A 26,028-nucleotide genomic window follows, 5' to 3' on the forward strand; every position below is an offset into this window, starting at 1 on the left:
ACAGTGAAGGTGGCTCTTTTGAACTTTTTTATATGTCATCCATAATGCATTGCAATGTGTTGAGCAAAACTGTGCTAATACTCTAACAAATAAACATTCACACTCTGCTCTTACTGAAAGAATGTGCAATTAATTAAGATTGGCCTCCTCCAACACTAAACTGGCAATGTTTCAGTTTCATTGTTCAACCTCTGTATATAGAAATTCTTTTACTTCAATATTTGAATGAGTGAAATATAAGTGATAAACAATATTTTAGTCTTAAATAGTTTTCATTTATTCATTTTGTTTTTGGCTTAGTCCCTTTACTAATCTGGGGTCGCCACAGCGGAATGAACCCCCAACTTATCCAGCATATGTTTTACGCAGCGGATGCCTTTCCAGTCGCAACCCAACACCGGAACCACCCATACACTCTTACATTCACACACATACACTACAGCCAATTTAGTTTATTCATTTCACCAGTACCGAAGCACCTGAAGAAAACCCACGCGAGCACAGGGAGAACATGCAAACTCCACACGGAAATGCCAACTGACCTAGCCGGGGCTCGAACCAACGATCTTCTTGCTTTGAGGCGATTGTGCTACCCACTGTGCCACTGTGCTGCCCCAATAGTTTTCATCACAAATTAATTAAACAGTATCTACATATATCATTTATTTACGATGTACCTGTTTGGCTTACTATATGTCAGTACTGCATTACAGTAGTGTAGAATGCATTTTCAGTGATTAACTTTCCTTTAGCTTAGTCACTTTATTCATCAGGGCACGCCACAGCGGAATAATCCGCCAACTTATCCAGCATGTGTTTTACGCAGTGGATACCCTTCCAGCCACAACACTGGGAAATACCCATACACACCCATTCACACACATACAGTACCTATTTAGTATATTCAATTCCCCTACAGCGCATGCATTTGGATTGTAGAGGAAACCGGAGCACGCGGAGGAACCCCATGCCATCACAGGGAGAACATGCAGACTCCACACAGAAATGCCAACTGCCCAGCTGTCAGCCGAGGCTCAAACCAGCAACCTTCTTGCTGTGAGGAAACAGTGTTAACCACTGAGCCACTGTGTCACCCTATAGAACGGGTAGTTCAAGCAAAAATGAAAATTTTACATTTAATCATTTATCAGACTTATCCAAAGCGACTTACAGTTGAGGAGACATTCAGCAATTCAACAAGAAGAGGCAGTACACACAATAAGCAGGAATTATGCAAAGGAGCTGTTTGTGCTCAGAGAATTAGGTGCTAGATTTTTTTATCAGTATTTTCTCACCCTCAAGTCAAACCTTTATGATATTCGTTCTTCTCAAAAAAGTGCATTTTAAAGAAACTAAAGAGTAATCATTAACTTCCATAGCAAGAAAAAATAGCCTACTATAGAAGTCAATTGTTAAATGTTTCCAGCGTTCTTCTTTGTGTTCAACAGAAGAAAGAACCTCAACAGGTCTGGAACAAAGTGTGAGTGAATAATGACAGAATTTTCAGCTTTGGGTGAACTATCCCTTTAATTTATCACCCAAACATGAAACGTCACGTTAAAACACCTCCCAGACCATGAATATTGAAGTTGCTCTTCTGAGATTGTCGAATCAACCTTCGCTTTTTGGATGTCATAACAAGCAGGGGGCGGGGGCAGTTACGAAACCGCTCGTACGCGGGAGTTTTCATAACAGCTTGATTTCAAAGGAAGTGTGTGTGTTGAATAACCTCGAGAGCGTAGACATGGATACAGATAAAAGTGATTTAAGTTTAGAGACGATGAAGCTTTTACAGGTGAGCCGAGGTTTGCTCGCTACTAAATGTTTCTCACTTCCACACAATATATCAATAAAACACGCGCTGATACCTTGCAGTGTGTCTTAGGTCTGCATGCATGTATTTATGCTTTAACGTTACTTAAGTGTTCTGTACTGGTAATGTTAGCTTGCATGCTGTTGAATTGACGTTTGATGGACAGAAAGATTCAACTTTTTACCTCATTACACGTACAGGCAAATACAATTGCCAAGTAACGTTACAGCTGAAAGTTGTCGGCGTAATGTATTGAAATGTGTGAGGCACGATAGTAAAGACGTTTGTATTTGAAAGAAAATAAATGTAAACACTGTAACGGGCGATTAAAAGCGATTCGGTGAGTGCTGTAGCGTTAGTGTTTATAAAGAAGTTTTGAAATTACAGAACCTGCTGCAGCAGCTAGTGATTTTAGCGCCCCCTGTCGGACACAGTGCTCAGACACACCGCTGCTGGTTAATAAAGTTATGCGTTCAAAAAAATAATTGTATCTCTTTTTAGGAGAGGACGCCGCCTCAGAATCCTGGAATGGACGGGTCCGTGCTTCGGACGTCTCGGCGAATAAAAGAGAAACAAAATCAAAGGAAGAAACAAAATTTACCCCCAAAATGTCTGACCTTTAGGTCTGAGGTGAAAAGCACCAAAAGAGTCGTCAAAAGAAGGGTAAAGACATCTTTTGTTGACCATTTCAACCTCAGCTGTGTTTTTGAACATATATGTATATTTATTGAGTTATATGTTATATCATTATATATTTCATCCCTAGATAAGTGGCAGTGAAAAAGAAAAAGAAGTTAAGAGGTCAAAAGCAGACCCTGATCATGAATCTCTTCCAGTAAGTACAGTCAGTAGTCTGACTAGTCTGCCAAAATGTAGACTGTCCACCTGAAAGGCTTTTCTTTGTCCTGTCAAGCAGGGTTATCGTGAAGGTTTGTCTGAATATCAGCTGGAGCGATTGGAGAATATCAGAAAGAACCAGGCCTTCCTCAATTCCCTGAATCTGACCGAGGTAACTTAGCGAGGCAGCAGATTTAAAATGTTGCATTCTGTGTCTTTGTTAGTTGTACACGTTTTCATTTTCATTACATTTTCAAGGTATCTGCAGGGTCTTAGAAAGTCTTGAAGTCTCTAACATTTTAAAAACAAAAGTTTAGGCCTTAAAAGTCTTGAATTCACTAAATTATTGTGTTGTAGGTCATTTTATACAGGTCTTAATTTCCCTCTGTCCAAGTAAACCTGGCCAATCTGACCAACACCAATCACCTATAATCCATCTCAAAACTTTTTTTAATAGCAAAAATCAGTCTATGAAGGCAGCTCTCTGCCAAAACGTGCATAGGTTTTTAAAGGATTAGCCATGTGAATAAAGGGTTTTTAATGTTTTTTTTTTTTTTTTTTTTTTACATTTTTTGAGCGCCTTGGACTGATTTTTGCAGTTTATTCTGATGAATCCCTTACCCAAAGAGCACCAACACATTATTTAAGCTACCCCTGAGCACTATTTGTTTGATTTAGTTTTTAAACAAAAAAATATATATTTACGTTTTTTATTGCAAAGGGACACAATTCACAGCAGTTTTTAGACATTTTTTAAAAGCAAATTCTCCAAATTAAACTACCCAATCAGGCAAAGAAAATTAAAGCAACACATACCTTTAGATGATCTTCCATTAATACAAAAACTATTTACAGAAGTAACCAGGTTATAAGAAAAAAATGCTTAGTGTTTAGCCCTGTATAAATCTAACCTTTAAGTCATAATGGTCTTCAAAGGATCCTAAAAAGTCTCAAATTTGATTTGATGAAACCTGCAGAAACCCTGAGATTGACATGCTTGACTTTATACCCACTTATTTATGTTCAGTATTTTGACATGCTTGACTTTATACTAATATGAATGCGACTTGTTTACAGATTTCTGAAGCTCTGAGACCCAAGCAGAAGCCTACACAGAAAGGCCTGAAAAAGTAATTGTTACTTAATGTACATATTGTGACAAATGTACATAATTAATATATTGATGGAACCTTTTTAAACCACTAGTATTATTTTCAATTATATTTAAAGGTATTAAAAACATCTCACTACTAAAGATATTCTATTATTAAATTTAGAGAAAAGACCCAAGTGGAGATGCTTCCAGTTCGAAAGTCACTGCGGTTACAGAATAAGGGTCCTCAGAGTACCACTGCTACAGAATTTACCTTTCCTACAACCTATGAGCTTGTAAGTCATGTGTCATTTAAAAATAAATAAATAAATAAATAAATTTACACTGAAATGAATTGATATGAAATAAAACTGTCCTTACTAGGAAAAAGAAGCTAAACCCCCAGGACCTATTCCACTGGACCCTATCAACTTGGACGAAGATGCCACCTTACCTGATGATTTGTTAGATGTCTGGAATGAAGTCAGTCACATGCTTAAAATATTCTTAAGTTAACCACACATTGATAATATAATAATGACTTAATAATAACCCAAAATCTGTTTGATTTCATCACGCTTAGGTCCCGTTAGAACAAAGCACAGGAACACCAGATTTGAAATCGTGAGTAGAATCTAATAAGGAAAGAGAGTTTGCTTGTGCTTGTAATTTTGCAATTTCTTCTCTCACTTAAGCAATGAATATATTATGTATTGTTAAAGAATTGCTGAACTTGTTTTTAGGTATGAAAGAATGTTGAAGAAGTTATCTATTGATGACAGTCGTGTTGTGAAAGTTGTGAAAGAACGAATCTGTTGTGCAGCTTTTCACCCTTCCTCAAACTTGCTAATGGCTGCAGGAGACAAATATGGCCACCTGGGACTCTGGAGGCCGGTGAGATGAAGAGAAGAGAAATTTGTGAAAGTTGCATATTGGGAATGAATGACTATTTACTAATAACTGTTCTGAATTGCTGTGTTGTGTTTATGATGATGTAAACTGTGTTTTTTTCAGGATGCTGAATGGGGGGATGATGGTGTAGTCTGCTTTGAACCCCACTCCCGTGCAATTACTGCCTTGGCTTTCACATCTCAGCCGTGCAATCTCATCACAGCGAGTTATGATGGCTCTGCACGCAGCATGGACCTGGAGAAGGCTGTGTTTGATGAGGTAAAACAGCTAATGTACCATCAAAAGACACTCAAATATTAATAATCACAGTAAAAAAATAATATTCAGCTATGATGAAGATTAAATGTTACTAACGTTGTTAGAACCTATATATATGCACCTGCATCTAGCAGGCGAAATGGTAGCTCACTGGTTAGCACTGGTTCGAGTGTTGTTGAGTTTGTATGTTGTTCCGGTGTTTGTGTGGGTTTCCTCTAGGTGCTCCGGTTTGCCTCACAGTCCAAAGACATGCGGCACAAGTGAAATAAAAAAACTAAATTGGCCATAGTGTATGAGTGTGTAAATAAAAGTGTATGGGTAGTGGGTTGCAGCTAGCGGGGCATTTGCTGCATAAACAGGGTGTTTGTGGTGTCTTAAAATGTCTTCAATTTCAAAAGCTAAAATTTAGGCCTTAAGTTTTAAATTCACTGAAATATTGTGTTGTAGGTTTTAATCATTTTAAACTGGCCTTGATTTTCCCATGTCTAAGTAAAGCTATCCAGTCTGGCTGACACTCAATCAACTATAAACTTTTCTCAGAACTTTTAACTTTTTATATTTAAGTTTTTTTATTGCAAAGAGACACAATTCACAACAGCTGTTAGACATTTTTACAGCAAATTCTCCAAATTTAATTTTCTAATCAGTTAAAGAAAACTAAAGCAACACATCCCTTTACACGATCTTCCATTAATACAAAAACTATTTACAGAAGTAAACGGGTTTTTAGAAAAAATGCTTTGTGTTTAGCTTTGTTTAGGTCTAAAATGTCATTCATAATGGTCTTAAAAGTGTCTCAAAAAGTCTTAAAATTGATTTGAATAAATCTGCAGAAACCCTGGTAAAACATATGCTGGAATGGTTGGTGGTTCTGAAATGGAGACTAAAAAGAAAAAAATGAATGAATGAATGAATGTATGAATGCGCATCTAGCAAATAGGCATCAAAACCTTAAAGTGTGCAGTCTTTAGTGCTTCACAATATAACATCTCTATTTTGCAGGTGTATCGCTCATCCTCTAGCTTGAAAAGCTTTGACTTTTTGTCAAGTGACTGCTCCACCTTGCTGTTTGGTGAATGGAATGGAGACGTTGCCGTTGTTGACCGTAGAACTGGGTAGGACCAACATATATAACATGTTTATAGATATTTATACACAGAGAATTATTAGCCCTCCTGTGAAAGTTGTATTACTTTTCAAATATTTCCCAATAGAGAGATTTTTTTTAAAAATGTAATAGTTTTAATGACAAATTTTTAACAGGTAATAGGGTATATGCAGAATAACCTGGGTCTAGTGCTTCCGGTGAACTGTATGCAGAAAAGTTGCGTGTTTGAGGTCTGTTTTCTTTAAAAATCAACCATCACTGCCTGATTGATATACAATATAAAGTGGGTCTCAGATTGTACAAGAAACGCTGCTTTAAATGAAATTTTCCCACGCCATAATATGGACATTTATTTTACTCCAGTGTTTTTGGTGTTTCTGTGCTCGCTAAACGGCTTTTCATATCGTTTTACACTTGAACAACTAAATGAATGCCGAAGTCTATTTCACTGATTGTATTTTAATTACATTACAACATCGATGATGTAAAAGGAACCGTATAAAATTGAAAAAAGTCCCATTAACTGTTCACCGGAAGTTTATTGGTATGGGAAAGAACACTAGCTGTGCATATAACCTATTTCTATTGTCGTGATAACAGTGCAATTCAGGGTGTCTGCGGGGTCTTAAACAGTATTTAAAGTTGATAAATCAATTATGAGAAAATTAAAGAGAAAATGAGAAAATTAAAGCCCTTAAAAGGTATTGAAAAGTCTTAATTGCATTTTTAAGAGGTCTTAATTTTATTTCAAGCATCGTCCAAAGTGTTTGACTCCAAAAAAAGTATATTCCATAAATATATTTCATTTCTTTCTAATATTAACAACGGCGTGCTCCATCCACGTGATTGGTTCAGGTTGGGCGCGTCTGGTTAAGCTCCTCCGTCTGGGTGATGTCACGTAATTTGCGACAAACATGGGAAGGTGATGTGATGCTCTCCACATGTAGAGAAACAATAGAGCGAAACAGACGGCGAAATGGGAAAATGTAAGTTTGCGTACTCCTGGTTGGAGAAAGAAGAGTTTAAACAGTGGCTAAAGCCTGCCGCTGAAAACAGCCACGTAATTTATTCTTTCAAGCTTTATTTCTTCAAAGCTGGTCTTAGTTCTGTTGCATGGTTGTGCATCATTAATTTAACTACAACTGTTTTTTAACCACTGTTTATTAAGTTAAAGGTTTTATACTGACTAGAAATTGAAGTGGCGATGAGCTCTTAAAATATTCCGAGAAGGTCTTTAAAAAGTCCTGAAAAGGTATTAAATTACCTTCAGGATTCCTGCATATACCCTGATATTATTTTACAGTTTATTTAGCTAGATGCTAGCATTCAGCTTAAAGTTATATTAAAAGGACTAACTACACTGAAAAAAATTATTAAAGGATGATTCCTTGAATTTACTTATTTTTTTTAAGTTAAGGGGTTGTAAACAATTTGTTTATGTTGAATTTAAACAATTAAAATAAGTTGAACATTACAAAATTTAATTTGTTTGTTTAAATTCAACACAAATAAATTGTTTGCAACAATTTTGCAGACAGCATTTTTTCAGTGTAGGTTATTTATGCTAATTAAGCAAGTTAGGTTTGTTTGTTGCGGCTCATTGAAAAAAATAATGATTTTTTAAGGGGATGATGATTTTGTATTATAAAACCTAAAAATTCATTTTAGAAATTTAGAAAGTTGCTTTCCAGCCTAACCAAACAAAATCTGAACATGTTTCTTGTTCTGTTAAACAGCACTTGGGAAATATTTGAATAAGATAAAAAATTTCACAAGGGGGCAAATAATTTTCTTTACATTATAACTTATGAATGAAATATAATTGCAGGAACTTGTGTGAATCTCTTCATGCCATGACTGCAGCTCCTCTGCGAGGTGTTCATGTCCACCCTGTGCAGCAGCATTACTTTTTAGTAGCAGAGAGCAGGTAATACTTCTTACCTGTACTAATATTTCGGTTCATTTTCACAAAGTAAATCAGCTTTTTAAGTTACTGATTAAAAGTTTGCATGCTATGCTGACTGAAGCTAATTGTTTTTGTGTTTTTTTGTTATATTTGTCTTTTCTTTTAGTTTTGTGAACATCTATGATTTGCGCCATCTGAAAAAAAGGAACAGTCCAGCAGTGTGTGAACTGTATGGTCACAATCGCAGTACCTCCAGTGCCTTTTTCTCCCCACTCACCGGCAGCAGAGTCCTGACCACCTGCATGGACGACTGCATCAGGTGCCCAGAGATCACAAATGTCACTGCTAGAAGCGCTCACATTAAATTTTAGATGTTCCTTCATTCTGTCTTCCATGTCTAACAGTAGAGGGTGCCAGAGTGTCATGGTTAAGATTTTATTTGATGTATTTGAATAGGTTGGATTTATGTTTTTGTTTTTTAAACCGTATGAACTATTTGTACCTTACTATCATATTGTCTTTCAAGAATTATAAATGTCATCTGTCCTCCAATTATCATCTCTAGAGTTAATGAATGCTGAACATGATTTATGATTTGTATAACAAATGTTATTTTCCTTTTGCTAATTTATTTTAGGGTATTTGACAGTTCGCAAATAGCTGGCAGGATTCCTGCACTAACATCAATTAGGTAAGTATAGTTGTTGTTAAAATGTAAATGCTCTGTTGTAAGACATACACTAGGAGATTGAGTTCAAATCAAAATTTATAATCTCAAAAGATGCAATAAAGTAAAAATCTCTGTTTTGAGTCATACACTACGAAATTTTGTTCAAATCAGAAGGGATTCAATAAATTAATGAAAAGTGAGAGTGTTGTGACAAATTTGTATACTTGCATTATTTACACAACATGGTTTGGAATATTTTATTCATCTCATAATCTGACAAATTTGTTATAGTTTGCACATTGTATCGAGCACCAAATTAGCTATTAGAATTAATTTTTAGATTTTAAATTTAATTTGCGAAGGATCATGTGACAATAAAGATGGCTAAAATCATTGATGATGAACTTTGCAATAGCGGGAATAAATATTTGAATAATATTTACAAATTGTTTAAAGTTTAAAAAATATTTAGATATTCCACAATATACAATGTGTTTATTTTATTTTCAGGTGCATCATTAGTGAGAAAGAGACTTCTTTCAAAAGCATTAAAGTGCTGTTTTTAAATTAAAAGACAGAATCAGCAGGGCTGTAAACATAGGCTAAGCAACATAGATAATGCACTGAGGCCCCACACTCACAGTGGCAACAGAAGTTCTAGAACTTGTCTTTTAAATAAACCCATTTATTAACTGTAGTAACTAAACAAGCCGTGTGCAGTGATATTCTCTAAATGCATTCATATTTTACTCAAACTACACAGATGTAGAATAATACAGAATTATTTAGTTGAATAAATTTGAATTATTTAAAAAAATAAAAGTTTATAAATTTAGATTTAAAATATAGCTTGGCCATTTCTAAGTGTTATTAGTATTTTCTTATATGTCCTATTTAATTAGTCACATTTAGATAAAATGTTTAATATACATATCTTTGCAACTCATATCTCATATACCTTTTTTTTTTTTTTTACACTAAAGTACAATTAGACTTTTGAGTTAAAGTCAATGTCAACATGCATTCAAAATTACAGTTTTTAGTCATTAAAATGTCTTTTAGGAGACCATCAAAATAAAGGTATAGCAGCAGTTTACAAATACTTTAATTACTGCTAGTTGGAGTGCTGTTGCAAATTCCCTTCTAGTCTCAACTGAACTAGCAAATTAAAGTTTTACCTTTTTTTAAATTAAAGATGTCTTTAACTACAGACTGATAAACTGATTTTTGTGCAGGCACAACATGCAAACAGGCCGGTGGTTGTCCAGGCTGTGTGCCGTATGGGACCCCAAGCACCAAGAATGCTTTGTGATTGGCACCATGGACAGGCCTCGTAAAATAAAGGTATATCACGAGAGCGGTCGCCTGCTCCACACTTTACAAAACACGGAGCACCTGACCACTGTGTGCTCCGTCACAGCATTCCACCCTAGCAGGAACGCTCTGCTTGGAGGCAATGCAAGTGGGCGGCTGCACATCTACACTGACTGATTTATCAACTAGAAAAGATTGATTGCTTTACCTGTTGCTTTATTTGAATGTTGCTTTTCTACTTTCCTTTTATTTACACACACACGGCACTGTTGTTTTATATCAAATATGCTGTTGTTTATGTTCCTTTAACCTGATATATGTCATATTAAAGAGTACTTGAATAATCTTATTTTAGCTTTATTTCTTTCTTTGAAATTCCTTCTTAATCTTCCTATTTTTAGAACACATCCATCCTGAACTCACACACAAACACATTCATTTAATCAAATTATCATTCACTCCAATAAAGTAGAACTTCAAAAAACAAGTTTATTTAGTAATCTACAGAGTTGCCTTGAAAACAGTTTACTATGGATGTCACACAGGCTTTATCTCCTCTAGTTAGACAGGAACTCAAACAGTCAGTGATGAAAGAGGCTCATCGTAAGCAATTAATTGGCTTTTTCAAAGTGCAAAATAAATAGCAAATCAATACAAAGGAACAGTAATTCTCCACCCGGAAGCTGTTAAACCAAACTAGATGAAGTTAAGTTCTGGCAACGGTAGTGGTGTTTGGGAATGGCCAGCGTACGGTCCTGTACCAGACGAAGTGCAGTAGCTTTGGTACACTGGGCCTAGGCACACATCACTCATTTATATATGTATATTTATTTATTTTTGTACCCACACAAACCTATCTACTCATGCAGATATCCAACCATTTACATGGGCCTTTGTTTTCTTTTACATTAGGAGTTTCTTTGTGTTTCTATGACTTACTGTAAGTGAAGGCAATATAAATCAAAATAACAGAAGTTATTAGACTGCTCTGAAGTACCACATCGATGAAGGCCACACGGCTGCATGCACCTGCTATTTCCATATTCCCAACCAAACTTATTTTTGGAGGACTGTGTGCTTTACACAAGACTGCATGTGTATGCACCTGCATAATGATGAGGCTAATGTATTGGGCAGAAATGTAACCTTGTGATCCACAACGTACTAAAAACACAGCATTGATGTTTGTGGAGTCAAATGACTCTTTGCAAACCTTCAGTCTGTTTCATAAGAGACAATCCCGAAGTGGCTACTCCATGAGATCAACCCCAGGAGGTCAAGATGGCCTCCAACAACCTGCTCTTCAAAAAGGCGAGCAGTGGTTCTCATAGGGGAACATCTCAATCAACTCATGGTTGATGGGTGCCAGCGCAGGCCATTTATTACTTAATATTATCTCAGCTTGACTTGTTTTGTTTTATGCTGTACTGTAGTTTCCCACATCCTTCCCGAAGTTGTAATAGTCAAGTTCTTGGATGGCAACCTCGGATAGCTTTGTTAGATTTGGGGCATCATTATTTTCCATATTCTCTGGTGCTGTGAAATTAAAGTTTTCGTCTTCATAGTCCTCATGGGGCTCCATGTCTGTTGGGCCATCTGTACCAAAAAATCAAAGTGAAATTGATATTGGAAAATGTCCATAACTGCGATGTTAGAGAATGTTTGCTAAATACTGATGGAATCTCTCACCTTGTCCATCTGGAGAGACATCCATTCCATGTTTGACCTTCATGTGTCTGCTGAGATTTCCCTTCAGGTTAAATTTACTCGAGCAGTACGCACACTTGAAGGGTTTACTGCCTGCATGGAGGTGCATGTGGCCCAGAAGGTTGTACATTCGGTTAAATGACTTTCCACACACCTGTGTGGAAAAGAAGTCAAAAGAGCATTATGAAAGACGCTGAGGAATTGTCACAAAGAGGTGGTGTGAAGAACGTGCTAAGCCTAACCTTGCACTTGAAGGGTTTCACAGGCAGGTGTACGATCATGTGAGTTTTGAGGGTCTGTTTCTGGACGAAAGATTTGAAGCACACGTGACACTGAAATGGCCGAACACTGGCGTGGATCAGCATGTGCCTCTTTAGGTTTGCAGACAATGTAAACTCTCTGGCACATACATCACACTTAAACCCCTTTGTTCCCTAAGAGGAAAACAAGCACGAACAACAATTGAAATGGAATGTGAAAACATGTTAGAAACAGCAAGTTGTAAATAATTTGAAATTATAGATAGAACATTCGTGTTACTGATTAGCATACCTAAGAACTATTTATGTTTTTGTTTAAAGTGATAGTTCACCCAAAAATGAAAATTTACTCACCCTCAACTGGTTCCAAACTTCTAAGAGTTTCTTTCTTCTGTTGAACACAAAAGAAGATATACTGAAGAAAGCTGGAAACCCGTAATCATTGCCTTCAATAGTTTTTGTTTTCCTACTATTGAAGTCAATGGTTACATGTTTTAGCTTGCTACAAAATATCTGTTTTTGTGTCCAACAGATTAAAGAATCTCATAAACGTTTAGACTACAGGTCTCAAACTCAATTACTGGAGGGCCGCAGCTCTGCACACTGGAGTTTTTCTCCAATATTAATTAAACAACGCTGATCCAACTAATCAAGGTCTTCAAGACTACTAGAGACTATTAAGCAGGTGTGAGTTAAAGCTAGTTGGAACTAAACTATGCAGAGCTGCAGCCCTCCAGGATTTGAGTTTAAGACCACTGGTTTAGAATCATTTGAGGGTGAGTTAATTTTCTTTTTTGAGTAAACTATTCATTTAATATACTACTGTTTTTAAATAGTGTGGGATTGAATTTTCACCTTGATCTCGCTCAAAAATAAAAATATTATCATTATTCACTAATCCTCAGCTTGTTCCAAACCTGTTTGAGCTTCATTCTTCAGTTGAAAATAAGAGTAACACTTTAGTTTAAGTACAAATTCTCACTATATACAGGAATCAAACTGAAATTTAATACCTTTTAAGACATTTTTAAGACTCTTTCCATACATATTAAGACCTTATAACCACTTTAGGATTTAACCGGAAACACTGTAGAGATTTTAACTTACAGTATATTTACTAAATATTAATTAAAAAAATGTATCAAAAACTAAAACATTATTCATATACTGCATAAAAATCTATAAAATCCAGCTAATTCAGCAGGTTGACGCCTACAGAACTGCAGAAATAACAGTGTTGCCTTGATTACTGCAGTAAACAAAGCAGCATGATGTCAAAGCTAGCAGGATTTCATAAACTACACAGAATCCGGATATTAGATTTAATTAGATTAGATTCGCAGATTTAATTTAGGCAAACTTTAGCATACAACAATACAATGCATAATCAAAATGATATAAAATTAAACACCTAGCAAAATACCATTTAAGACTTTTTAATACTTTTTAAGAGCCTTAAATTTCTCTAGATTGATTTATTAACATTTAATACTTTAAGACCCCGCGGACACCCTGTATAAGATATTGGCTGTTTATTAGTACTTATAAACTACATATTCTGCATGAACCTAATCCCTAATTCCCTACTCCAACCTAATACTTAAACCACGACCCTAATGACTATTAATAAGCAGTAAGTTAAGAATTTAAAGCAAAAATCATAGTTAGTGTTTTATTAAAAGCGAGAATTGTACCTTAAAATAAAATAGGATATTGTTAAAAATGTTTTATGTGAAAAAAAAATTTGTGAAAAATTTAGCAATGGACTTTCATAGTATTTATTTCCTACTATGCATATCAACGGCTCCCAGTTTACAACACTATTAAATATATATTTTGTGTTCAACACCGAAAAAACTTGTAAAGGTTTGGCTCTACCTTACCATTTAGTTCTAGATGTTGATCTAAATTGCAAAATAGGCAGAACTATCCATCATTAGCCAATGCCAATAATCAAAACAATAGCTGACCAAATGTAAAATTAGCTGAAATACTACCATTACTTATGTAAGACGTGACCTCGCCATAGCATAACATAAAGATAACAAACAAAAGCAAGAAAAGAGTTGATCAAACGTGTAATAATTCTCTCTGTACCTTGGTAGCGCGGGTCTGAGGTTTGTTTGTCTTGTGCGTGAGGGAGTGCTGGCGTAGCTGATGCAGCTGAAGAAACTGCAGGCCACACTGACTGCAGGAGAAGGAGCGTTGCGTCTGGTGCTTCAGCAGGTGATTCTGCAGCTGGCTGCGGTAAGCGAACGACTTGTTGCACTGGCTACACTGGAAGGTGGAAGGTCCTTGGTGGCTCACCTGGTGACGCTTTAGGTGGGCATAGGTTGGAAACTCCATGCCACACTGCGAGCAGACGTGGCATCGACCTCGTTCATGCTTTACTTCATGAGCACGGAGTTCACTGGGGTAAGCAAAACCACGGCGGCAAAAGCGGCAACTGTAGGGCTTGACGTCGGTGTGCTGCAGCATGTGCCGCTTCAGGTGACTGGTCTGGGTGAAGCCTTTCTTGCACACAGTGCACTTGTGTGGCCTTGTGCCTTGGTGTGTCAGCAGGTGCGTCTGTAGGTGGCTGGGCTGCTTAAAGAGTTTGCCGCAGTGTGGACAAGCGTGTGGCTTTATGCCATTGTGGCCAAGGATGTGGGTGACTAGATTGTACTTAGAGGTGTAAGACTTCTCACACATGCGGCACTTCCATCGTTTCAGGCCTTCGCCAACATCCACACAGTAAGACTCGTTGATCTGGATGTTGATGTCCAGTCTGTCGATTCTGCGGCCTCGGGGTGCCTCCCCTTCCACTGGCTCTGTCCAAAACATCCCATCGTTGTTTTCATCAAAGTCCCCGACCCCTTCCATCTCGCCACCCTCGTAACCGACCTCATTTGCCTGAAAATAGCTGCTAATTTGCTCTTCTCCATTTCCGGCTTTCCCCATGCCGTTTCTTCCATTGTCTCTGTCCTCTGCCACTTCATCTACTCCTTTCTCATGTGTATGGCCCCTGTTGCGTGTAGGCACCTCATGAGGTGCATGATTATGTCCGTGGGAATGCGAATGTAAATGTGGGTCAGGTGGAGAGAGCGTACTCTTGGGATCTCGAACGCAGGTGGTGCTGCAGTTGCTGGACTGGGATTTGGGCAGGACCCTGTAGCTGGTGGGGTCCACCATCTGCATGCCTTCTCTGGGAACCATGTTATTCATCATGTGAGTGCAGGAGGGCAAACCTGGGGTAACAGACTCTCCTTTAACATGCAATGCCATGTCTTGGTGCCCTACAGGAGGCTTGGTGTTTTCAGGTTGCCCCTGCCACCTTCTCTCAGCACAGCTGGAGTGCATGTGGCCATCCTCGCCCAAATTTTCCCCAAGGTAGTCACCGTTGGCACCTATAAGTTGGTCTGCGTATTCGTAGTCCATTCTCTCACCCGGCGGAGCAGGGGACTCTTTGGGGTCTCCCGTGTAGAAGCCGTTGGGGGCGATTGTGGCACCAAAGACCTCGTTCTGGGAGATGAGTCCCAACACAGCAGCTTGGGCCAGCGACAGGACCACCACAGGGTCTGTCTGTGTCCCTGCGTCCATCTGTTGGTGCATGGCCTCAGAATAACATCTGACCAGCCGCTGTGTCTTCTCCTCCTGAAGAGCACAAGCACAAGTAGATTAGTTTAATATGACTACGGGTTTAGCTTGACGTTAGAATCTTTTTTCTTTTATGGAAAATGACATCATTGTTTGGAAGTTTGAGATGCATTTACACTATGTTGTAATTGAAATTTTTTTTTTTTTTTTGTGAATAACACAGCATCAAAAACCAACCTAAAAAAAGACTCAGTAGGTGATTTACTCTCATCTTTGGTCACTGCCAGGAACATTAGAGTCTACATACAAGATGTAAACATTCTATTTTGTGATTATCTACTTGGGCTGCACGATTAATCGAAAAAAGATCATGATTCTACCCTACACGCAATCTTAATGTTAGAATATAATGTTGAATATAATGCAAGAATTCCCACGCTGCAAAAATGGTCTAATAATGAAAACTTCAATGAATATTCAATGAAAACTCAAACATAATAATTCAACTTTATAATTATGAATAGTTATATTCTGATGTCATCATTTTACTGTAAATTACCAACAGGACATATTGAAAGTCTGTTAAAGTCCACCATAATGACTATACAAAATTTTGACCTACACACACAGGTCTAATATTATTATTGATGTTTTACCATATGTTTGAGAATTAACAATAATAATAGCCTACTCATATTATCCTTTATTTTACATCTACAGAATCGTGAGAAAATCATGATTTTAATTTTAAGCAAAAAAATCTTGATTCACATTTTAGCCTGAATCGTGCAGCCCTATTATCTACTGTATATCAGATACATATTGTGATATATATTGATATATATTGGCCCACGGTAACCTTTGATTTGGCCCACCATCACATCTGAGAAGACAATTAAAATTTAATGGAATTTCTTATACGTTTGTTTTATTGTTAAGCTATAAAAATGCTAACTGAAATTAAATGTTTCAATTTAAATGCTGTAGTTTAGATTAATTATGTACATTTACACTAGATCCCAAACTCACACCATTTGTTCAACCAATGTTATTACATCTGCTTGTGCAAAAAAAAAAAAAACAATTGGAGTTTTGTTTGGTACTACGAAAAAATACACCATCATTTGCAGAAGTCCAAGTTCTCACTCAAAAACAAAAATTCTGTAATAATTAAAATTTCATTCCAAACCTGTATGACGTTTTGTTAACTAAACTTCCACTTTAAATCTTATATTGTCATTGTCAAACTTCTCATGGTCCAAATAATTAAGTCGGTCAGGGTTTGAAATGACAAGTTGACAAAACAATTCTTTTTTACACAAACCATGTCTGTAAAACACACTAACACAGTCAGCACCCTCTAATTTCCATCTCACTCAACACAAAACCAACATTCCCTCAGACAGGTGACACGGTTTACTGAAGAATCCACACCTTAAGGAAATTTAATCTCCACTTGCGCATCATGCAAATCTTGAAACAAAGGTAATTATGTAATGAGGATTGTGCTGGTAGGCATTTTCAACTGTACGTCTAAGTGCTTTTAAAAGACAGGAAGAGTCTGAGGAAAAAAGAGAGAGAGAGACAGACAGCAGGGGTGAACGAGAGAGTTAACAGAAAGAGAAGAAAAAAGAGAGGGAGGGGCAGAGTGGCTGGATGAGTGAGTGACTGAAAAGCAAGAAAGAGAGCGAATGAGAGATAAATAGAAAATTTGAAAAAAGGCTTGAAGGATCAGAGTTTAAGAGAGACAAAATTGACTCAAGTTTCTAAACTGATTAATTAAAACATTGCTATAATTAAAAAGACGAAGCAATCAAATACATGTAAAAACACAGGCCAAGCCATTTCGTAAGACCTCTCACTTAGGCCATCTAGTTTAGTGACTACAATCACATGTACAAACAAACCGAGCCCTCAGAGGGCATCGGAGAAGTAGCAAGGGGAACTCACCACATTTTTCTTGGTCTGTGGCTTCAGGTGTTTGAGAGATCTCATCCTGAAGCAGAGTCAAGGGTTTGAGTTCACACGCTGCCCTCCCTTTTCATACATTATATGTTCTCTGGACCAAAACAGACACTCTCTCCTCTGTTTCTCGTACTCTCTCTCTCTCTCTCTCTCTGTTCTCTGTGTATGTGTGCTCTCTTTCTCTCTCTCTCTCTCTCTCTCTCTCTCTCACACACACTCTTTTTCTCTTTGCTTTCCCCTCCCCCACTTCTCTCTCTCTTTCTCTCCCTCTCTTTGGCGCAACCAAGCACACACATACACTGCTCTTTTCTCTCTCTCTCTCTCTCCCTCCCCCTCTTTTCATTCTTTTTTTTCTTTTGCTCATTCTCTCTATCCTTTCCTCTTACTCTCTCAACTGTTACTCAGACATTCTCTCTTGCATGCACTTGTGAAACGCGTTTGAAAACACAAAACCTCGCGCTGTGAAAAATTAGCCATAAAGATACAGGGATGCATGTAAAAAAACAGCAAGCACACAAAGAGAAGCTGTGTTTGCCATAGAAGGGAGCTGCAATAGAAGTATATAGAGAGGAATACATGCATAGAAACATGAAATACACCTGATAGGAGATCAAAATAAGAACAGAACAAACAGATGGGGAATGGTCTAACTGGTGAAGTTATGAAAGCAACTCTTTACCAGTCTATCTAGCCGTCTGACAGAACAGAGGATGCGAGAGCACACATGCATCTGAGAGAGTCTGTGCCAGACGAGGACCTTTTGGCCTGTGTGCTGCTGAGAAACAAGAGCGTTCAGCATGGCTCTGTTTAAGGCTCAGTAGACGCTATCTGATGTCCGTCTACGACGTCTATATATGGACTCACTTATGAATATCCATTCTGTTGAGTTTGTATGACACATTTACGCTTCACTTTTTTTAACAAACAACAAAGGAAGCAGGGAATTCATCTATTGTCTAACTGCATGTTATAGATCTTATTGCAAACAGTAACTTAATCTTTTGGTGACTTACTGTTAGTCAGACTTCTCCAATAATCTTTCTGCACAAATTCATCCGCTATCTTGCATTCAGATCTGCCTCCTTCTGATAAGCGGTATTAAAAAATCTGAACCCTTGCTTTGCATTTTCTCCTTTTGAATGAAAGTCCTTCAGACACAATGTAACATCATTGTACAATTTCATGTTTGAAGACATCCATTTCGGTTCATATCACAATGGACTAGCAATAGTACATACATTAAGCGGTAAGATACATGAGGGTGTGCTGTAGGGTAAATGTTGACGAAAAACACAAAAATTTCCTGAAAAATAGTTTGGGTTTTTGACTTCCATGTATAAACATTGCAGTTCACACAGATCTCCAAACACAACTAAAAATGTTCTATGAATGTCAGGCCAGTAGATGGTTATGATGCTTTGTGAAGTAACACGACACACCTGCAGGCTTTTATGGAAATAATCATTCCTGTAGTCCACCATTTTCGTTTTGCGCATATCTATAATCTGAAAACACAATACACACCCAGCAAGCATTTTATGTTTTTTAAAGATGTTTAATAGTTGTCTAAACATAGTCGTCTTGGCTAAAACAAGGCTAAATTTGGGCTGTCAGTAAGAAATCTAATAAGACGTTTAAGAATAGACCAAAATTAGACTAGTCATCAAATAAACAGAAATGAATGACTACGCATATAAAGTCTGTCTGATCTGTCTATTTGACGACTAGTCTAGTTTTGGCCTATTCTTAGACGTCTATTAGATTTTCACTGACAGCCCAAGTTTAGCCTTGTTTTAGGCAAGCTGTCTACGTTTAGGTGTCTATTAGACATCTATTAAATACAAAAGATTTTGCTGGCCATGCACATCATGTGCATTCACTAAATCCTACTTTGGTAGTTAGAGAATTTTTTCTGAAAGATCTTAAAATGTAGTATTTTCTGGCCCCAAAAATGCTTTTGTTGTGTAAATGAACGCACAAAATAAATTGGTGAAACCATATTTAGAGTCATGTTAACGTACCTATATTCAGGGCCAATCGGTGTGCATTATTCAGTTTTAATCTCATTGCAAAACTTTTATAAATAATCATGAAAAACTTTTATTTTGCAACTCGTATCCATGAGATCCAACAAGAGCAGAGTCTGTGTGAATTTTTGCAGTTTATATTGTGAAGAGCTTTATGAAGCATTCATCCACAATGAAATTCATTCTGCTTGTGTTTCACGAACGAGCCTCATTTTTCACAAGTGATTAAAAATATTTTTTATCTGTGAGATATAATTATCCCTTATTCCTACGTTAATTTGCAATTACTGACTGAGTATTGATTTTTAATGGATACCAAAATAAGTAGATATACCTCTATATAAAATGGCTGAGAGAGAAGGATTGTGAAAGAAGAGAAAATGGAGGGATGAGGGAGGAGAAGGGAAGCCTTTGCCAGTAAGGAGAGAGAGATGGAGTGAGAGAGGGAGGGAGATATTGTGAGAGAGCAAATGGTGAGAGAGCAATAGAGGGAAAGAGGGGAGGAGATAAAGAGAACAGGAGAGGGAGGGCAGAGAGAGAGAGAAAGGAGGGAGGGGAAGAGAGAAAGAAAGAGAGAAATGGCAAAAGACAAGAAACAGAGAGAGTCTCAGCAAAAAGAACGATAGAGGAGATCCTTATGAGAAAGTAAGAAAACGTGAGAAGTTGAGTCAGATTGAGTTTGTGGTGTGGGGGGTTTAAGAAAAGAGTGGAAAAAGGGAAAGAGAAAGAATTCAAACCATTGGGGGGAAGGGAAGAAAGAGACAGAACATGACAGGCAGAGAGAGACAGAAAGATTGAAAGGCTGTCCCCTGGGAAAGGTCTGCTATCTCGGCGAGATAGTGTGGTGACAAAAAAATTAAATACCAAGGAATTTGGTTCAACAGTATGAATTCAAATTTAGTGATGACAAATCACAGGATGCAAAACATCTAATGTAGACATTAGCAATTCTATTAGAGTCAAAAAACACTACCTATTACTGTAATACTGGAATTGTAAAAATATATATGAGTCAAATGCTTTTCATATTCAGAGTCTACACAAACCAGAATAAGAGACCTGATTTGTGTATAAACTGTTAGCACTGGGCATCTTACTAAAACCTTTAACGTAAACTAAAAAGCACTGGCTAACTAACTAATTTAACTTAAATACAAACAGATCCTGAGGCAAGCAATATAACACTAGCCACACACAATCTAAACTACGTCAAGTTGAGGGTTAGAATCTTGGATATAATGGATTAAACAGTTCCCGCAGTGAAATGTAGGCCTTGGTTATTTGGTAATCAGATGCATTTTTATAGTGTGAATAATGCTAAATACAAAGTGAGTTCTAAAATGTTTGAGCTTTTCCATTTAGTCTACTATTTGGGCACTTGCACAGGTAGTTGAATGTGCAACAGCTTTGTAGATGCTTTACTTATTTGCTCAGATTTGTTCAATAGCCACTAAAGGGTGTCTGCCTACTTACATAATTCTTATATGTTACAGGACGTGTTGTTTAAGTGTGATAGCCATATGTGATTCACACCATGCCTTTTGAAAAAGTTTGGTTTAAAAGAGAAAAAAATTGGAAAAGAAAAATGTTCTCTTACTATTTCGGACTGTTGTCTACTTTTATTTTCTTATGTGATCTTTGAGAGCAATTATTTAGAAATATTAAATGGAAATATCAGAAAGGGGGCATACAAACAATCACTGATAGACTGTTTCAATAAAGAAATCAGAAAAAGTGGACAGGCCGGCAACATGAATGTATTTCCTTCATCTACTTGTGATCCAATTGACCAAAATGCAGGTGTATACTAGGGTTGTCGCGATACCATTAATTCATCTTATGTTGCTATACCAGCTGAAGAATCATGATACCAAGTATTATTGCAATACTGTAAATCATAACTCAAATTATAAAGAAAATTGTCAGAATTACTGTTTTACATGTTATAATAGGTCTTAAATGTAATTCATAATTCCCTTATTATTGAAAAAAGTATTATTTGCAAGTCACGTCACCTAAAATTCATTATTTTTGTTTTGTTTGTAGATAACTGACCAACAAAAAAATACATTAAAATAAAGATACAAACCACACCAAATAAAATTTGTTACAAAAGAGCATTTTTTCCAACAAAATTAAGCTTTATGAAGTGGTCAAAAATTGTTTCAATATTTCCTGTTGCTATTTTGGGTTTGTCATCTATTGTTTTGTCAGTCTTATCAGGTAACAATCCAAAGTAATTCAAAATTTCACTGCAAGTAGTTCTTTTTAAGAGATTGTTGCGGTTATTGTAGCTACTAAATCCTATTGAAAGGAACAGATATGAACCGATTCAGATGTGCAGTTAAAACGTCAGAAAACATCAGAAAACTTGCACCTTGAAGGGCTTTAAAACAAACACGCGAGCGTTTTAGTGAATTTCCACATCCAACATTATCTATCGTAGATAGACCATTAATGACGATATACCGTTTACAAACTACAGTGGCACCGCTAGCATTTTGGAGCCATAGTATCGCAATACTACCATTGTACCAGGCAGTAAACCATGCAAACCTAGTGTATACAGAGGCATATTCTGCTATCTAGACCTTCAAATTTTAAAGTGCCTCTAATCCCTAAAGCAAGACATTCTTAAAAGCATACAGTTCCATTTTGACATGAAATGACGTGAAAACTTTACGACAGTGTTAAACACCAAGTTTTACATTCAGAACATTAACTTTTTTTTCTGCAATGGAAACTAGTGGTCTGTGGTGGAAAAAAATTATTATCTAGAGCCAAATCACTTATAGGGTATCTTCCAATCTCTTAAACTAAACTTTATCTATTTTCACACAGACACTTGACCAAAAACTTTGTATCAACACTACATTATCACTAAACACTAAGATTAAAAACAAAAAAAAACAAATGTCATTTATGTGCTATTTTTACACTTCAGGTGACTAATATAGATCCCGGCCACATGCTATTTTTGATTAATCACACAGAATGAAAGATACCGCCTTGCCTTATTGCATTTACAGTTTTCAGAGAACAGTAGGGAGGATTATTACCCAGACAAAGAGTGTTGTTGCATGATTCACTGGACAATGTTTCCAATAGCATCTAGGTCAGTCAACCCTAATGCTGGGCTATAGACATATCACATGATAAGATTTACAATAGAAAGCAAGGATAAAGGTTTTTCCTTATAGCAAAGTCTTTAAACAGTCACAGTGATTGCAGATTTGGATATTCCAGAGCTCATCATTACAATTATTACACATCAAGTACTTATGTATGAATTTGAGAAGACATACAATGACAACAACAGCGGTTATATAATACAGCCATATAATACATTAAGCAAAAAGCACCACATACTTTCTACCTCTCCCAAACAAAGCATCTCAAGTAGTGAGACTTGTTAGATTTGTGAAGGTTATTATTGCAAGACTGATACCAAGGTTTAAACTATAAAATAAAATAAAAACTATAAAATAATAATCATTATTATTAAACAGACCTTGTGTAGCACAAGCTTCTGTAGACCTACCTGTTTCACTGAAAAGGCTAGTTCAGACCAAACTGCTTTTTGAGCTGTCTTAACTGAATATAACTTGCACAATCTCAGACACATCTTAAAATATGGCAATGTCATTGTTTTGCCTCAAGACACACATGCGGTAATGTGTCTTTCTAAAGCATTTTTATAAAAATCTGCTAAATTGTCCTTATTAAATCAAATATTAGTCCTGGTTTAAACCAAGTTCTCTCTGTTAAACTGGGCCTATGTGCTCAACCATTATGTCAACAAATTATTGCCGTCACATGTAAATACATGTAATCAGCACATGCAGAAATCTGCAGATTTCAGCAGATTTTTAGCCCATCGTTGATCCTATGTATTTACTTGTGTAAATCTGTGTACATTTATATTTATTCAGTTTTTAAATTCATTTCACTAATATTATTTTGATATAATAATAATAATAACAACAGTAAAATGTTCATTTGATTTATTTTCAATACAGTTTGTAATGTAATATTTTCTGTCTTTCAGTAAAGATATTATATGAGAGAGTTACTTTGTTTACCAAATAAGTGGATCTAATTGGATTTGCATTGTTAACATTAAAGTTAAAAATGTATTCTTTTTATGTCTTTTTAAGTTTAGTTATGATACTTCCAAAATAATTCAGCATAAATCAGACACATATATATATATATATATATATATATATATATATATATATATATATATATATATATATATTTTTTTTTTTTTTTACAATATTCTCTGCAGAAATGGAAAAACATTTTCTGCACATTCTGTCTGGCCCTACTAATGGCTGATACATCCACCTTATGTTTCAATGCAGGCTGTGCTATATACTAAACGTGAGGAAATTACATAAAAAAAGTGTTTACAATTAAAGGAAAACTTTAAAAAGGTCTGAAATGTCGAGAATAATAGGTTTTGTACACTAAAAAGAACTGGAAACCATAATTTCGTTTACGAATAACCATGCATAATTTTACATGAAAAATCAGATCGGTAATGTCGACATACTGTCATTTACATAAATTGTAAGAATAATAATAATTATTAGTTTCTCATATTTTGTGAATCGTGGGTGTTTTATATTTATTTATGCTTTTTATTTATTTGTTATTAGATAAGTATATTAGAGTGTAAGGTGACTAGAACTTTTTGAAGTTCTTTGCTTGTGGTGACTTTCTAAATAGTCAAATTCAATGTATAGCTTTAAGGTTATATATATAAATATATATATATAAATATATATATATATATATATATATATATATATATATATATATATATATATATATAAATATATATATATATATATATATATATATATATATATATATATATATATATATATATATATATATATATATATTCTGTTTATATTTTGCTCACAAAAAACCTGTCTTTCCATTTTTATCATTGTTACAACATCAATATTCCTACAGTATGAAGAAAACAAGTGATTTTTCTTTAAACAAGAGTGTTTACTTCTGAACCTGACGTGTGCACCTTATTATGCGTGCTCTTCTAAATTATTATAAGGTGCATGGTAATTGGCGGTCAATGCTTGATTGTTGTTTTGCCAAACAGAAATAAAAATTGTTTTAAAAGTGATATCCTCTGTCATAATGATAACATGGGCTTCTCCGATATCACAGAATTAAAACAAAATGAGTAAAACTAGTATTTTATCAGCTTACACTAATAATAAAACATTACCACATCACCTAACAGAATCATCCACTTTTTAGACATACAAATAATTTAATATATACACAGCATTTTTAGGAATAAAATGTAAACATCACGCTTTCATGCAAAATAAAGCTGAACACTTGATTCACAACAGTAACTCAGATAGTAGTCTACAAGTAAACAAACTGTGATGCTGAAATTCTTTAAATACACAGATCATGTGATCTGAAGATGATGTGTGACACCAATGCACCTGACCTCCGGTCCGAGATGCTGACAAACAATGACTACTGGCAACAATGGGACTGACAAATATAAGTTGATCACAGTGACTGCATTAGAAATATCGTAACGAATACCCTTGAACAACACTACTACAACCAATCCCACGCAAACTCACTAGCCAGCTAGCCGCGTCTTAAAACTTGGCCACATTCTTCAGCATCAACAGCTACATTGCGTCCATATGTAAAGAGTTGAGAAAAGAAACTTCAGAGAGGGAAACTTGAATGCAGACTGCACGGGCTCGGGCCTGTCCTAAGTTGTGCTCCAGTCACACACCGTGTGAGCTAGGCTAACGTTAACTGAAGGCGAGCGTGGCCTGCTCTATTCGTTTATGCGGCTCTTTTTCACTCCCTCCATTCCCCTCCCGACGCCATCTGTTTGTGCCATGAGAGAATGTGGAAGTAAAAAGAAAAGGCGACATTTTGGCTCTATAAAATGACCCAGATACACAATCGCATCCTCGGACATGCAAGCACAAATCGTAATGTAGATGTCAGATGAAAAGCGGAAATGTAAATATCAGCATCCAGTTCAGAGTGCACATTATTTTTGAGGCCAGTTACACAGAAATCGGTGAGTTTCGCTGGGATAGACAGTGGGACAGCCGGGTTTTTTTCTTTCGGGGGCTATTCGATCATCAGTTTCGTTTTCTGTTTTTATGTTAATAATGAACGGACCGTTGTCGAACTTACCACGCTCCAAAAATCGGGTGTATACGTAGAAAACACTTTGGACGATTTGAATGTCGCTTTCTAGTTTGAATTGTTGCTGGTCTGGTTCTCTGTGTTCGGCAGGAAGGAAGGAAGGAAGAAGGGAATGAGAGAAAGAGTGACGTGAACGAATAAACAGCCCGGGCTCCTCCTCGCTGTCACAAGTAAATGATGAAGCTCGTGGCGGCAGAAAATATACACCCGTGCTGCTGGATTGATTCAATACAAATTCTGACAACACAGGCTGATAATGTTTAAGAAAATTATTCTTTAAGAGATATAATCTGATTGAGAGGCTTGGTTTTTAAAAAGCACAGAATGAGTGGATTTTTACTCATTAAACAGTAGCGT

At 36.3% G+C, this 26,028-nt stretch overlaps 2 protein-coding genes across 4 annotated transcripts; one reads left to right on the plus strand and one right to left on the minus strand.

Moving 5' to 3' along the window:
- Positions 1-1,659: 1,659 nt before the first annotated feature.
- Positions 1,660-10,260, plus strand: wdr76 (WD repeat domain 76). Of its 2 annotated transcripts, none has more exon segments than NM_001198567.1 (15): positions 1,660-1,795; positions 2,315-2,476; positions 2,580-2,648; positions 2,730-2,822; positions 3,728-3,780; positions 3,928-4,039; positions 4,128-4,226; positions 4,327-4,367; positions 4,487-4,637; positions 4,758-4,913; positions 5,916-6,028; positions 7,850-7,948; positions 8,094-8,246; positions 8,565-8,618; positions 9,833-10,260. In NM_001198567.1, coding segments are annotated over 15 exon segments (1,662 nt in total). In that variant the 5' UTR covers positions 1,660-1,744; the 3' UTR covers positions 10,089-10,260.
- A 115-nt stretch (positions 10,261-10,375) lies between these two features.
- Positions 10,376-25,785, minus strand: znf710b (zinc finger protein 710b). Of its 2 annotated transcripts, none has more exons than XM_021477855.3 (5): positions 25,660-25,785; positions 13,976-15,511; positions 11,861-12,052; positions 11,601-11,772; positions 10,376-11,507 (listed from the first exon to the last, which is right to left on the minus strand). In XM_021477855.3, exons 2-5 carry the CDS (start codon positions 15,467-15,469, stop codon positions 11,329-11,331), a joined length of 2,037 nt encoding a protein of 678 aa, XP_021333530.2. In that variant the 5' UTR covers positions 15,470-15,511; positions 25,660-25,785; the 3' UTR covers positions 10,376-11,328. The 2 variants fall into 2 exon arrangements, with proteins under 2 accessions (XP_021333530.2, XP_021333529.2); XM_021477854.3 differs by lacking the exon at positions 25,660-25,785 and adding an exon at positions 17,405-17,570.
- Positions 25,786-26,028: the final 243 nt, after the last annotated feature.

The sequence above is a fragment of the Danio rerio genome, chromosome 7 (assembly GCF_049306965.1).
Source record: "Danio rerio strain Tuebingen ecotype United States chromosome 7, GRCz12tu, whole genome shotgun sequence".
Taxonomy (NCBI): domain Eukaryota; kingdom Metazoa; phylum Chordata; class Actinopteri; order Cypriniformes; family Danionidae; genus Danio; species Danio rerio.